A 16,004-nucleotide genomic window follows, 5' to 3' on the forward strand; every position below is an offset into this window, starting at 1 on the left:
CACTCCTTCCCATTTCCCTTTATTACACAGACGTTCTGAGGGGCCCCCCTGAGCTCGGGTCCCCAGTACAATTGTCCCCATTTCCCCCCACTCTCATGTAGGGGGACCACCCATCTCTTATTGTAGGGGACTGTCCTTTATTTCATTGATTTATCACTTAGAGTGATCACCCATCCCTTCTTTGATGATGTATTGACTTGTTTTAACATTGATCATTAGTACCATTTGAAACATTACATTGAAGCTTATAATCATTGCATGGTATATCTGAGGGCAGTAGAAATGTACAATTGAGAGAAAAAACCCAGGATCTGCTCAGGGAAGTGGTGTTTCCCTAAAATGTCCCTTAAAATAAAGCCTGGCCCCTTATCTTTCATGTGGCTTTCCCTACTCTCATCAACCCTGTTCAGCAAATCACTCCCAGCGCTGGGACTAGGACTCAGGTCTCCTAGGACAGTGTTCTAACCATTAGACACGCTGCCCTTCACCCCAGTGCTAGTCACAATGAAGGATGGCAGAATCTGGCCCTATATTTCCTCCTGATTTTGATCACCCTAACACGTTTCCCTTCCTGAAGTTAGGGGTAGCTGGTTATTCTTCACCCTTCAAATCTTAATCAGGCAGATGCAGACTGTTATATGGCCAAGGAGCTGAGTTATAGGTTTCAGTAACATCATAAAGCAAAGGGTTTTATTATTTCCCAGTGGATGAAACATGGGTCTCCACTTTGGAGAGCAGGAAAAAAAATCTGATGTTAATCATATGAATATTAACGTTGAAGCTTTTCTGTGTTAGGTGGTTCATTGTCAGAAGCAGTTTTTGCCATCTATTTCCTGCCCCCCACCCCTCCAGCAGTGTCCCCTTTAAGTTACCTTTCCCAGGTAAGGAGTGGTACCCTAGTGCAGACAGCTCCTTATGTATGCGCTGCATGCCTGACTGCAGAACCAATTGTAAGTCGTTGCCTCCCCCCCCCGCCCAACGCTGTTAACCAGAGGTTTACCACAAACTGTGAGAACGGATGCTTTATATTTCGAGTGAAAAGGGTTAAGCAAACACAGCCTTTTCCTCAATGCATGCGGTCTTCCCTCTGTCCTCCGAAATCACGCTAAGCACTCTGAAATGTGTGGACCGGCTCACATGCCTGCAGTGAGCTTGATTTTGAATGAGGTCTGTGCATGCAACTAACCTGGGTGCTTTTTGCAAAAAGAGAAAGAAACAACCCACCCCTAAAAACCAAAATGAGCATGAAATAGGCCAAAGGATGGGGCTCTCCCCCCCTCCCCCACGCTTGCTTCTAACCTTAGATGGTCCAGGGATGCCTGAAATCATAAAACAGTCCAGAGAAAAGGGGAGGGGAGGTGGGATCTGAAAAATGCAAAGATCAGATGACACCATAGCAACACCTGGTTTGCACTAGCTGTGGTTGTTTTGATATAGAAAGACAGTGAAATATAAATCAGCATGCTAGAACAATATTTCTGCTGCTAAATTAACCTTGGTTGTTGGGTTTTTGTTTGTTTGTTTGTTTGTTTGAATGGACAGAGGAAAAATAATTATGTAAAAAAATGATCAAGGTTGGTTTGTTTTGTCTTGCAGAGGAAATTGGGTCCAATCAGATGCTTGTCGGTTTTGCAGCACTAAATACGCCGTTCATGGCTTTTTAAAAAAAAAGATTCTCGTGAGTGGCTGAGAGGGTCAGATTCTCCCAAAGAGTCACTGCAGGGAGGAATGTAAGGAGAGGAAGAAGAAAAAAAAAAAAGGGATACATTTTAACCTTCCCTAATTTGGGCCTGTTAAAAAAGGGTTAAGTGAAGCCGTTGAATGCTGCAAGCCTTGTCAGGGTTGTACTATTTCCTCTCGTGTGTAAGGAGAAGGGTGAGGAGAATTTGAAGGAAATTGGGAGATTTCAAACAAAAGGGGGATCTGGAGCAGAACCTCCAAGGTTGACAATGAAGAGGCAGAACAAGAGGCATAATTGCCCAGGAGCAGGCAGAAATCGCTGCCTCGGAGACTGAGAGCTAAGGGTTTGATTCCACCTGACTCCCCCTACCTAGTTCTGAAATCCTGGCTCAAAGTAGGCAAGCCAGGCGGCTGTCTGCAGCTGAAGAAAGGACGTTAGAGAGTCTCTCTTTCGGAGGGAAAATGGTTGGTTGGACTCCTCTGCACTAAGAAACGCCAGCCTCCGAAGAAACGGCCCAGCTGCCTGAGATGGTCTGGTTTTGACCAAGTTAGATGCAGGGAACCTGATGACACCATGTTGTGCCGGGGACTCGGGCATGAAAGTCTCAGTGACAGTTTCTGGCCGCAGAAGTTGAGCTCACCTGGGGCTTTTTGTGGGCTGTTTGGAGAGCCAGGCTCAGGAGATGATGCTGAGCATCCCCCCCCAGCTGTCAACGGAACCCCCTGCAAAGCCGCTAGTGCATGGGAGTCAGGGAGCAGGCTTCATCCCAAGGCAACTCGGATGTGCGGCATGACCGCGAGCCTGGCGCAGTGGTACAGGAGCTGAGCATGGCAGGGGGCATGGTCTGCTGTTTGCATTGGTGAGGAGAAAGGAGATCGAGATCACACTGCGCAGTGCCCAGCACCAGGCTGCAGCCGCGATCCCCAGCGCCAATTCCCACGGGCAGGGTGGCTTTCGCCCTGTGCTAGGGGCCACCGCGCGTGCGACAGACAGAGATGCAGCTCTGTGTTTTCGGGTGGCCACCGGTGCTCTCTGCCCCTCTCTCTTGTTGCCATACGGGGCAGTGAGGAATTATAAAACAGTGTGCAGGAGGAAGAGGGCTGCCTCTAGGAACTGGGTCTTTTGCAGATGCCGCTTTAAAGCACCCACCAGCTCTTTACCGTACTGCTGTTTTTTCCAGGCAACGCCACACCTCCTGAGGACACTGGGGACATCAGGTTTTTTGCTGAGCTTAGCATCTTTCCACCATCATAGAGAAAGCTTCAGACAGACACTCATCTGCCCTGAAGTAAAGAGCTGCAACGGCCATCAAGAGGCTTTTCCTCCTTTGCCTGTCCAATCCCACCCCATTACCAGACCTAACCTGCACATTCTGGAGAGCTAACCCTCCCCGCCACCCTTCCTACGATGACTCACCATTATTTTGAACTTTGAAGAGAGGAACTTATGGGGATCTTGGAAGCCTGTATTTCTCTCTAGGATTTCCCCAGAGTCAATTAATCTGTGTCACTAAGAGACACTGAGATTTGCTTCTCCAGGTAATGCGATTTGTTTTCTGTACGCAGAGGTCGTTTGCAAAGAAGGAGGGGAGAGGAGCCACAGAAAAAATCTTGAGGATAGGAAATGCAGTAGTCAAACTGTCAGCTAGCACAGGTGTTTGCAAATTAACTAGCCACAAAAAAATAAACCAAACCATTTGTCTGTAAAGCCTAAAGAGAGAGAGAAAAATTATCATAGGGAAGCATGTTGGCTTGCAATTTTATTTCCAGTGCAAAAGAACTGCGAATGTGTTTAACTTTAAGTTGGAGACATTAATGTGCTCCTTTAGGTTAACACTGAATTGCCTGCTATTGCATGGTTGATTTCTAACCGTTAAGTGCATGAGCAGAATCTATTTGATATCATATTCATTTTCACTGGCATCCAGAGTTGAGTCCCTTTAATAGAAAAGAATTCAGTGTTTTTTTCTCGTAGTTTTTAAAAAAAGTTTGGTTTTGCCAATGCAAATGTTTCCCTCGTTTTCATTAGAAAGTTTTCCTCAAGTGCTTTTTCATCATCACCAGATATTGGGACTGGAGTTTTCAAACTCTGCACCAAGAAGGCAAATTAAAATCAGCTGAGGAATATGCTATATATTCTGCCAGGCACAGGTTCCTAATACACACAACTTTATTTCGTCTCTCTCTTTCTCAGCAGGCTAAAATATTTCTCCCCCCGATCATCCCTCCGCATTTTCATGAGCCACTTCCAAACCTACGAACTTGTCCTTTCCCAGGAGAGTAGCCTTCCCCTGAACCTGATCCCAGCACCGGGCATCCGGAAGAGTTTAGTTTAAGGATTGCTTTTAAACCTAAATATGACAGTTGCTACTGGAGACCCCACGGATGAAGCAGCAGCTTTGGCAGGTCATCCTCAGGACACCTATAACCCTGAAACTGATCATGAATGCTGCGAGAGGGTGGTCATTAACATCTCAGGGCTGCGGTTTGAAACGCAACTAAAGACGCTAGCTCAGTTTCCAGAGACCTTGCTAGGAGACCCTAAAAAGAGAATGAGATATTTCGATCCTCTCCGGAATGAGTATTTCTTTGACCGAAACAGACCCAGCTTCGATGCTATTTTGTACTACTACCAATCGGGGGGCAGGTTAAGGAGGCCTGTCAACGTGCCCTTAGACATCTTCTCGGAGGAGATCAGGTTTTATGAACTCGGGGAAGAAGCCATGGAGATGTTCCGAGAGGATGAAGGATACATTAAGGAAGAAGAAAGGCCTTTACCGGAGAATGAGTTTCAGAGACAAGTGTGGCTGCTTTTTGAGTATCCAGAAAGCTCGGGGCCTGCCAGGATTATAGCTATTGTCTCTGTCATGGTGATTCTAATCTCCATCGTGAGCTTTTGCCTGGAAACACTGCCCGTTTTTCGGGATGAGAACGAAGACCTACATGGTGGTGGGATGAGCCATCACCCCTACTCCAACAGTACCATGAGCTATCAGCAGTCGACCTCTTTCACAGACCCTTTCTTTATAGTAGAGACACTTTGCATCATTTGGTTCTCCTTCGAGTTCTTGGTAAGGTTTTTTGCCTGCCCCAGCAAGGCTGGGTTTTTTACCAACATCATGAACATTATTGACATTGTAGCTATCATCCCGTACTTCATCACTCTAGGGACCGAACTGGCTGAGAAACCAGAGGACGGCCAGCAAGGCCAACAGGCCATGTCTCTGGCCATCCTTCGAGTCATCCGCTTGGTGAGGGTTTTTAGGATCTTCAAACTGTCCAGGCACTCTAAAGGGCTGCAGATCCTGGGGCAGACCCTCAAGGCCAGCATGAGGGAACTAGGCCTCTTGATATTTTTCCTCTTCATTGGCGTCATCCTCTTCTCCAGCGCTGTCTACTTCGCAGAGGCGGATGAGAGCGAGTCTCAGTTTCCCAGCATCCCAGACGCGTTCTGGTGGGCAGTGGTTTCCATGACCACAGTTGGCTATGGAGACATGGTCCCTACGACCATCGGGGGGAAAATAGTGGGCTCCTTATGTGCCATTGCCGGTGTATTAACGATTGCCTTACCAGTGCCAGTCATAGTGTCCAACTTCAACTACTTCTACCACCGCGAGACGGAAGGAGAGGAGCAAGCCCAATATTTGCAAGTGACCAGCTGCCCAAAGATCCCATCTTCCCCTGACCTAAAGAAAAGCAGGAGTGCCTCCACTGTCAGCAAGTCTGATTATATGGAGATACCGGAAGGTGTAAACAATAGTAATGAGGACTTTAGAGAGGAGAACCTGAAGACAGCCAATTGCACCCTGGCTAACACAAACTACGTTAATATCACCAAAATGCTAACTGATGTGTAGTCCTTAAAACCTGTCACCATATTTAAAGCTGAAGTGGAACACTTACAGCTATTGCATAATACCCTGCATTGTAGTTAATACCGTATGTTCTGCAGCGTGCATTTGGTTCTGCATGGGAAGCAATAGTTGTGTAAGTGACTTTCTAAACTTATTTAGACACCGAATAAGCTTTCATGCAAAAATTGTTTTTTTACATCACAGGTGTATGGGTTTCCAAAGACATGGAGCATGTAGGCATTCAAAACAAAATTATATCTCTTGCAGTCCCAGGGATATTGAACAAAAAAGTCATTCAAGAAACCTCATGTAAACGACAGTCCCCACAAATGTCAAGCAGAAAAAGTGTTTCACTGCACTCGACACATACAAAATATATCCCAAGGAAATAGCACACATCTAGCTTCCAAGCGTATGGATTCATAATGGAAAGGTAATGCATAGTTTAATTAAAGGAACATACATCCCGGCGTCCAAATTACTTTATGGCTCAGATTTCTGCCTCGGAAATGCCAAGCAAGAATACATCATGCAGGCTTGTGTTTCATAACTGAAAACGCTGCATGCTGCAATGGTTTCATCCACTGCAGTATGTCAGTGTGAGACCTAGGGGAGAGACAATTAGCATGACAGAACACTATTTATTAAGTCTCAAATTTTCTATGCCGGTGATAGGAAGGGACATAAACAAATCAAGAGCCCGCTTTTTATTTGGTTTTTTTTTTCCGATGACACCTTCCATCTTCACTATCTCCAGGGTCACCAAAGACACATCCACTGACACATTCAAGATGAGTTTAAAAAGCATCCTTTTTTAGCATATTGGAGCAAACTATGCTGTGGCCTATAATATATTTATACTGCAGTGAAATTTAATCAGTAATACAGTACTGCTGCATGGATATGTGTTGCATGAATCTTAATATTGAATACACATACAAAGATATTTTTTCTCAGTAGACTATACAGTATTCATGTTTATAGTGTTTATAGATTCTCCGATTACTTGAAGGAGATTCATGGAAGTGAAAAGAAAAACAAGGCTGGATTACGGCAAGGCAGGGGCCGACTAAATTTGAGACGCAAGGCAAAGCTTCCTGGTATTCACTGAAACGGAGCAAAGAATTGTGCATGTGAAGGAAGGTGAGCTGAAAGTTAAGCATCCATGCTCATCACGTGGGGAGGAACTAGTAATTAATCTTGGTGTCACAAGCAGAATTCCACGGCTGACCAGAGATGGTACAAAGGACAGGTGGCATTGTACGTTAAAGACCTCCTGACTCTACTATTCTGCCACCATCAGCTTCATTATATATTATCATGTTGTATATAGAAAGGTAGGGACAGATCCTCAGCTGCTGTGAATTGGCTTTATCAGAACCACAGCAATTGACGCCAGCAGAGGATTGGGCTTGATGTATGTAATATATATGTGATATCCATTCAAATGTTCGCTGAGCTTATGCAATATAATACTGGCACAAGGCAATTTATGGGCCAGATCCTCTGCTGGTGTAAACGAGCTTCAATGGAGTGACAGTGCTAAGCAACACCAGCAGAGGAGCTGGCTTGGGTATGACTAGGTGTAATACAGGATATAGGAGTTCAGGTTAGTAGTGGAAAACTATTGCCCTGAGGCTGACCTCTGCTCTGAAACAATATCCCAAACAGCCTGCAGCTCTTGGGCAGAATGGTCCGAGCTCTGCCCTCGCTGGCACGCACTGAAGTCAATGAGATTACATGGGTGTCATTGAAGGTGGGATCCAGCCTGCTTCCCAGATGGTCCCTTGCTTTCAATCAGTGGGGCAAGAGTTTCCCATTATTCTCAAGCGCCACCTTCTAGCACACCTTTTGAAAATGCACCCGGGCCCTAACTTTGCTGCAACGTCAGCTGGCCTGTGCTGTGTTTTGGCTCACAGAGGGCATGCGGCCCTCTCGGCCTAAAGCAGAACTTCGCTTTGAGCTGCACCTTGCCATCCCCTCCCAGGATGAAGCTTCCCTTGAAATCAATGGGACTTTCCCCAGAGCATGGGAAACTCGCCTCTGTGCAGAGAGTCCGCAAAAGGACTGCTCAACAGTTCAGATCCACAGGCCAAATGTGGTGCACCTGCTTTGCGCAGGGGTGAAGGTGGGGCTGGATTTAAAGACTGGTCCAGCGATTCCTCAGAACCTGGAGCACTTCTTCTGTATTGACTCAGTCTTCAAGTCCGCAACTTCCCCCGACTCCATTGATTGCAATGGAAGTTCTGCCTGAATAAAGAACTCAGGGCTTGCCCCCTTCCCTTTACAATCCCAGTTTTATTCCAGAATAGCTGGGAGCCTCCCATTGCTCCCACGAATGTTTCAAGTGGATTATATTGACCTGTTCCCTGCCCCATGCACATGCTTATTTACTTCCCATGTTCCCATAGTTTCCATGTCCAGAAGTGTAGCTGACAATCTGAACTGTGGCAGGAGAGAAAGGAAATTCACCATTGTTTGATAAACCATCCAACAGAGGCAATCTTCTTTTCGTACATGTGCCAAGGCATCAGAGAATGCCCAGCTGCAAGATCTGTAGCGCAGATCTCAGCCGCTAGCTAGCTGGTCAGTAGAACTCTGAAACCAGCAATTATTTACTGTTTTTAGGCCTCGGGCTAGGACAGCCTTTAAGGACGTGCTTAAACTTAAGCACACGCTAAGTGGTACGCTGAATCGGGGCCTTAGACTCCCATTGACTTCAGTGCACTTTGGATCAGGCAAATAGATTTCTACCTATCGTCGTTTTCATAAGCTGTCATGAGAGAAGGGATTATTTCTAATATCCTTGATAAAATACTGGTACTACCATAGCCTTCAGCAATGGTTCCCAAATCTTGCTATGGTCCCGATTCTCCTCTCTCTTACACCAGTGTCATGCCACTGGTCCAAATGAAGTAACTACTGATTTACACCCGTGCAAGGAAGAGAAGATTGACTCAGGCCCAATAGGATTGGTACTACAGAACTTTCTTCAGTTAGGGCAAAAGGGCCTAACTCCTGCAAGGTGCAAAGCGCTTTCAGCTCCACTGCCCTTCAGTGGCCAGTGCCTGGCGCAACACGATCGATTCGGGGGTATTTTTTTAATAAGGGATCTCAATTCTCTGGCTTCACGGGTGCAAGTAATGAACAACAGAAATGCATTTTTTGTCTTGTTCATTTAAACACAATCATTTTTACCTCTAAAAATATAAAACTATCTAAAGCAATAAATCTTATTAAAAGAATAATCCCATCACATTCCACAGCGATGGTCCTAAACCAGCGCCACTTGCTTCTCAGTACAAATTCCCAGTGAGGCCAGCCAGCCTAAATCGGTCTGTCCCCACCACTGTAGAATCTGAGTACCTCATAGACTTTAATGTATTTACCCTTACAGCACCCCTGTGAGGTAGGACAGTGTATTAATCCCATTGTACAGATGGGAAACTGAGGCAGAGTGAGACTAAGGGCCAGATTTTAAAGGTATTTCGGCACCTAGAGATCTCGCCATCTGGGGGGATTTTCAAAAGTGCCTAGGCACCTAACTCCCATTGACATCTGTATCTTTGGGTACGTCTATACTCCATTGTAAACCAGGTCTATGGGACCCAGGCTTGTGGACTTGGTGTTTCCAAGCCTGTGCTTGAGTGTCCCCACTGCACTGTAAACCTGGGTTTATAATTGCTGAACTAGGGTCTCACAGCCATGCTGACTCATCTATACTGCACTACGCAGGCCTTCTGACTCAAGTCTGTGGCTTGTGCTGCATCCACACTACAAAATGACAGGGCTTGGACCTGAGGCACAGCAAGACTCAAGCTCTGACCCTCCCCTGCCCCCCTGCCCCCAGCAGGGTCCTAGGACCTGGGTTCTGAGTGCTTGGTGACCAGAGTCAGACTGATTTGCGTGAAGACCGAAGGGGGGTTTGAGCTCAAACCTGAGTCAGAACCTGGGTTTGCTGTGCAGTTTAGACATACCTTTTAGGTGCCTAAATACCTTTGCAGATCTGGGCCTCAGTGACTTGCCCAAAGCCACACAGGACATCTGTGGTGGAGGAACTGACACACAGAGAGACTGTGGGTAAAACAAAAGTGCCCAAGACTCTAACTTTCAATAAAACTTTGGGTAAAATTTTTAAAAGTGCCTCAATCCCATTGGCTTTCAATAAGACTTAGGGTCCTGAATCACTTAGCCACTTTTAAAAATTGTACCCTAAATGACTCACCCAGTCAATCTGTGGTAGAACTTGGACATGAACCCAGATCTCTTGAATACCAGCAAGTGCCCAAGCCACTGGACTACCCTGCCTCCTTCTGGACTGCTCTTTTGGTCCTTAATGATTTTTATAAGCGCATTGGGTGACCTTCTCCCCTCATGTAGAAGACCATTACAAGGCCTGTACAGCACCTTATCTTAAGGGCTTAGGTGGGTTAGAGGTCTCATGCTGATCCTTTGCCCAGGGGTAAATATCATCCTAGGTGAGTAGGGAACACCAGGAACTGGTCCAGTGGTTGGTTTACCTCCAGTGTTTTGGGCCGTTGCTGTAGTGTGCTGGCGTATTTTGCGTAAGGGATATCACAACAGAGAGTACAGCACTGTTCTTACACTTAGCCACGGCTATCATTGTCTGTCTTTCTCTCTGGACGGACGAACCACTTGAGATAAAATACAGATCTGCCCAAACCTTCAGTTAACAAGCTCTAATCAATGCCCTTCCCCCAAATATTCTGAGTTTCCCAGGAGTTTGGTGAACTTTAAAATAATGCTCACTGAAGCCAGGAGTGATGGCTTAATCCCTTCCATTGCCTTGAGCCAGACTAAAATTATTACCACCTGGCTCAATGCACCTGAAGGCAGGAAGGAATAGATGTGGCTAATGACTTGCTCTGGGTAGACTGCCTTGGCAATGGCGCAGAATTTGAAAACATGCCCGATGTCAAGGACATACAAGAATGCCTGAGGCAACCTGCTCTGGGAGCTTTAAGAGTTCGCAGCGGGCTCACTGGGAACAGTGTCCTCATGACCAGGGGGCTATGGCAAACAGAAGGGGCCAAATGTAGCCCCGACATAAAGAGATTACACTCCTATTGACTTCAGTGAGGCTTGAGCCTAGAGCTCAGGGATCTAGGTACTGTTCCTAGCTTTGTTTCTGACTCTCTTTTGTGACCTGGAAGACGTGTTCAAAAGTGGCATCTGATCTTAGTTCGAGAGACTTCAGGCCTGATTTTCAGAGCTACCAAGCATCGAGAACTCTCTTTGATGTCCACAGGAAATGGAAATCAGGCCACGGCATCTCACATCAGGCACCCCTAACTGTGGCACTTAGGACCCTCATGATTTGTCCAAGGCCACAGAGAGAGGCAGCGTCAGAGCCGGGATTAGAACACAGGTCACTTTCTAACACCTAACCCTGATGCGCAGATTGCTAGTCAACATATAAAATCTCTCTCTCTTTAATGCCTTAAAAAAATAGCATTTGCTCAAAGGGCAATCACATTAGGCTGAGGAACTGGTGAATTTCCATCAAATCATAGCTGATAGGAAAGAAATATCTATGTAAATAGTACTGTGAGTACAGGCTTTATCAGAAATACTTATCTCTGCACCTAGTTTTATGTCTTTTTCCAAAGCCTACTCAAACTCTATGCTATATCAAGAAAAAGATCCTAAGAATGGTGTTATGAGAGTGTAGCCTGTGGGTGTATAAATATAAGCATATTTGTACATAAATACACAGAAGGAGAGAAGAAGACAGAGGAGGAAGTATTTCAGGAAGGGTCTTGCTTTGCGACCAGGTGGTTCCTAGGTCAGCCACTGAAATTACTGCCAAAATCTCCTAGACTTTCTGGAGTTCGCAATACAGTTAGAGGTGGGTCCAAACTGAGAAACAGATCTAGATCCAAATTTGAAATGGGTTGAATCAGACACCTTTCCCTCTTGACTAATGAGGACATTTGGAGTTCAGCTTTACAGCTGTTCCTTCTCTCTCTCTAGTGGAGGGAAGAAATCCCCCAATCCCCCTGAAACTTTGCGAGATCGCCAACCCATGGCTTGGGCCCATCGCTAGTATCTATGTTACTATGCAGATGAAGCCAAAGCAATGATCTGAGGGATTTTTTTGTGATGCAAGATGCATCAGCTGAATCAAATTATTATAGCTGCTAGGGGAAAGTATCCATAGGTAGATATGACTGTGGGTTACAGGATTTATCAGATGCAGGGCATGTGATTTCCTACAATTATGAATTTCAACCCTGGAAGGTTTGAATGTCTTATAGGTCCCACAGCCCCATGAAGAAGGACCCCCATGCTTCCTTCCCCTGACCCCTCACATCAGGGAGAGATGGAGCAGAACTCAGGGGTGGATGCATGTACCTAAGAATGTGGACTACGGCATGGACCCCACATATTTGGAGCTGGGGAGGAGTAACTCTATGGAGTGCATTCTCCTCGGGATCCTGTGAATTTCCCACTGACCATCACTCCAGTTCCTACTGCTGCTCAGAGCAGAGTTAATTACCTCCCCTTGTCCTCCATCCCCTCAACGGGGTGTGTTCAGTGTCTGTGCTCAGTAGAGGACCAATTGGCCATGCTGCCAGTGGGGAAAGAGGCCAAGAGCAATGAAGAGTGGCTGGCACAGATCCCTAAGTTTAGGCCTAGTATTCACCATGGATCTTAAGGCTCTGCATGAGCGAGAGACGGCTCGTTTCTCACACACCTTGTTGTGCATGCTAATCTCTTCCCCAGAGCCAAGAACTCTTCCTGTTGTCAGAGCTCCTCTCCTCCCTTTTGCAAGTGGTTGTTGTTGCGGCTATTCATTTCTGCTGTGGTAGTGTCTAGGGACCCCAAGCAGGGATCAGGGCCCCATTCCACTAGGCACTGTCTAAGCAAATATCACAGACACAGTTCCTGCCCCAGACAGCTGACAATCCCCTAATGGGAACACCTAGCTCTCAATTCTTTTTTATACCAATTCTTGGGAGCAAACCTTACACTCCTTTTGGTCTTAAGCTGAAATGCTGCTCCCCTCCCATGCCCTGCTCAGGGTCCTTTGTGAAGTTCAGCACAATGGCCACATTCTACCACTATAATCGCCTGCCAGCTCTCTCTCTGCATCAGACCATTTCTAAAATCTTCCAGCTGCAGTCACGATCTTGGCATTCAGCCCTGCGTGATGCTGGCTGGACACCCTCAATTCCTATTGCTAGAAAGGGTAGCTGCAGGTGCTGAGATCTTGGCAGGATCACATCTTAGGACTTTGGGTCAGAACCTGAGCTAATGCAAATTGGGGCCATTGGAGTTACACCAATTTACATCAGTTGAGCATCTGGTCCACAGCCCATGTAAAGGTGGCAGCAGATAAATTCCTTAGTTCATGTTTCTCTTCCTGGGTATGTTTTGGCTTCTACAGGATGTTGAATGTTGCAATGTGACAACGGTTTCTTTCCAGGGTCTCTGTGTGTATAAATATATATGGGAACTGCATATTCTTTCAAGATTTGTATGTTTGTTTGTTTTTTTACCAAGTGTAAGAACTGCAATTACACCTGCTTCCCATTGCCTGAGACTTTGCAAATGTCTTACAATGTCATATTACTAATCATTGCTAGAAGCTAAAAAAAAAAGATAGGTATTGGCTCAAATAAGCATGTGTTGCCTAATTTGAGAGAATCAATACGAAGAGGAAATCCAAGAAAGACCATGTAATAATGATGCTGGAACTGAACCTTTTGTCTCCATGGTTACTGGAGAAATGGGACCAATAATGGAGAGAGGCCTATAAACTGTGGAAGGAGGGCTCATGGGAATTCCAACTCATTTAACCATGTGTTTGCTAGACAACATTTTAGACACCAGCTGTATCTGAATTGCACAGTGTGTATAGACAGTATCATTCTTATTGACGACTGGCTGGCGTTCTCAGCGGTGACTGGACACTGTTAGCTGAGAAATCCGAAGTCAATAAGGTGGGACATTTGTATATAGATATACATATCTGTGTAAATACATATTCTGAATGAACATTTGCTGTCTGGTTTATCCTGGATGTACATAATTTATTCTTCATAGAGTATCATAAATTTTGTAAATATCAGCACCAATTAAGAAAAAATATGTATAGTATTGAGGATTTATTTTGGCATCGGTTCTGTGTGGAAAACAAAGAAAAGCAAATAAATTTTGGACAGACTTGTCATTTTCTATGCATTTGAATGCTAAAAGAGAAAAATCTCCACCCCCTAAAAATAGGATTTTCTCCCATCAGAAACTTTCCTGCAGTGGCCTGCTGCATACTCCTGCAAATGATGGAAGTGACTTACATTAATTAAATATTCAGACTATGCATAAGGATGATATACTGTATGATCTGGGCATTTTGCTGATTCCCTCCAAAGGGTTATAATCATGTAAATCTAAGGAACGAGGCAACTGTGTCTTTGAAAATTTCAACTAAGGTGGCTGCATTGTATTGTCATCATACACCATAGGTATCTTAGTACAAATGCTGAGTTGCCTGTTAGAAAGAACCCCAAGGAGAAATAATGTTACTTCGCTGCATGGGGATATTGCAAGGATATTATTTATTTGTATTACAGTGGAATCTATGGGTCCCAGTTGAGATCTCACCCGCATTGCATCAGGCTCTGTACAGATATGTATGCTGGAGTTTTCAAAAGATCCTAATGAGGTCGAATCCCCAAATTCCCTTGAAATTTGGGCTCCTGACTCTTATCACAGAATTAGTGCGAGACAGTCTCTGCTCCAAATAGCTTTCAGTCTTAATGGGCAAGACATGTAAAGGAAGAGAGAGGCACAAAGGGGCAGTAACTCACAACACTAGGGGAATTGAACCTATGTTTTTCTGCTTCCTATATCACCACCCTAACCATAGGCACACACTGGCTCTCTTGAGCAAGTCCCCCCCAGGCCAGGAGTTAGTATGAAGTCACTGAGTGTTCTCTTTAAATGGGGTGTGTGTTCTGACATGCTTGATCTCGCCCCTAGAAGAAACCACATCTTAGACAGATAACAAGAATGCCTGGGAACTTTGCAGAGAGTATCACATTTTATTCTAAAATACTGGCCCGAGGAATGGGAAGAACATTTGAGAAATGAGCAGATTACTGTGCTAGCGATGAGCTGTCTATGGGAAAATAAACGGAGTGCTTGCCGGTCCCCCTATAATGTCTTCTAATAGGATCACAAGGCTGAGAACTATTTTTTCCTAGTGTCCATGGGAAGTTTAGATTAATTCACTGAAGAATGTAAGCTTGTCTCATTAAAAAAACTATAACAAACTCAGTTTACAGGATGTCAATCGAGCATTATTGCCCCCTGCTGCATAACAGCTTGGAAATAGCTGATCCCTACTGGAAAAAAAAAAGGGGGGGTCGAATGATCCATGCTTCAGGGTTTAAGCCAATCTCTACCTAGTAGAGATCGGGACAGACGATGTAGGTGGCAGATTATCACACATCTGTCTACAGTGAGGATCTTAAGCCTCCCCCTGAAGCTGGCCACTGTCAGGGATAAGATGATGGACCTCAGATCTGATCCAGTCTGGCAGTGCCTATAGTGACAATTGGCTTAGTTCCTCTGAAATCAATGGAGCTATGCTGATTTGCACCAGCTCTTGGTGTCTAAACCCTTTTCCATTGCCCCCCAAAATTCATTCTCCTACAATTTTACTTGAAGGGCACAGTTGAACTGTGTTAATTGTCACATTGCTAATCCCCTAACCTGTCAATTCTCACCTAAATAAACCCGTAGATCCCCCATACTTCTAAGCCAATACTTCACCGTGGAAGCAGAGTGCAGCGATGAGGTCAGAACTCATTAAGCTCCCAAAGGTGGCAGTGTTTCTAATGGTTAGTCCACAGGGCTGGAAGTCAAGAATCCTGGATTCAGTTTCTGAGTCTGCTACTGACTTGCTGCGTGACCTTAGTCAAATCACTTCACCACTCTGTGCCTCAGTTTCCCCCGGAGTAACAGAGAGATAATGATATTTAACCCATCTTTGGAAAGCATTCTGAGCTCGTTGGATGGAAAGGATGATATAAGTACAGAGTACTACTATTAATTTTGCAAAATATACTGTGGTACATCTACCAATATGCCGGAAAGTATTCATATAAATAATTGCAAATAAATTATACTTGTCAAAAGAAACTGACTCTACCATTTTTTTTTTTTTTTGGCTGTCGTGGGGTTGATTTTTTAAAATGATTTACTTACTTGCTAATTCTCAAAACCCTCATAGCACGGTCTTCCAATTCTTCAGAAGAATTCCTTATTACTTGCATTACAGTGGTACTTGGAAGCTTGAACTGAGATCACTGCCCCATTGTGCAAAGCACTGCACAGGCATAGAGTAAGAGGCAGAGAGTCTCTCTCTCAAAGAGCTTAGGTCCAAATCCTCAAAGGTGCCTAACTCCCTGGGAGGCACCTAAATACATTTGAGGATTTGGG

At 45.1% G+C, this 16,004-nt stretch overlaps 1 protein-coding gene across 3 annotated transcripts; it reads left to right on the forward strand.

Annotated features, from left to right (window-relative positions):
- Positions 1 to 2,126: 2,126 nt before the first annotated feature.
- KCNA2 (potassium voltage-gated channel subfamily A member 2) lies at positions 2,127 to 15,672 on the forward strand. 3 transcript variants are annotated; one of them, XM_073319912.1, is made up of 2 exons: positions 2,127 to 3,219; positions 3,710 to 15,672. In XM_073319912.1, exon 2 carries the CDS (start codon positions 4,038 to 4,040, stop codon positions 5,535 to 5,537), a length of 1,500 nt encoding a protein of 499 aa, XP_073176013.1. In that variant the 5' UTR covers positions 2,127 to 3,219; positions 3,710 to 4,037; the 3' UTR covers positions 5,538 to 15,672. The 3 variants fall into 3 exon arrangements, with proteins under 3 accessions (XP_073176013.1, XP_073176014.1, XP_073176015.1); XM_073319913.1 differs by having other exon boundaries at positions 3,875 to 15,672; XM_073319914.1 differs by having other exon boundaries at positions 3,878 to 15,672.
- The last annotated feature ends 332 nt before the right edge of the window (positions 15,673 to 16,004 follow it).

This window comes from Lepidochelys kempii, chromosome 21, assembly GCF_965140265.1.
Source record: "Lepidochelys kempii isolate rLepKem1 chromosome 21, rLepKem1.hap2, whole genome shotgun sequence".
Taxonomy (NCBI): Eukaryota; Metazoa; Chordata; order Testudines; family Cheloniidae; genus Lepidochelys; species Lepidochelys kempii.

What these genes read in the sequence shown, in the direction of transcription:
- KCNA2 (XM_073319912.1), top strand. Translation starts at nt 4,038, where the DNA reads ATGACAGTTGCTACTGGAGACCCCACGGATGAAGCAGCAGCTTTGGCA.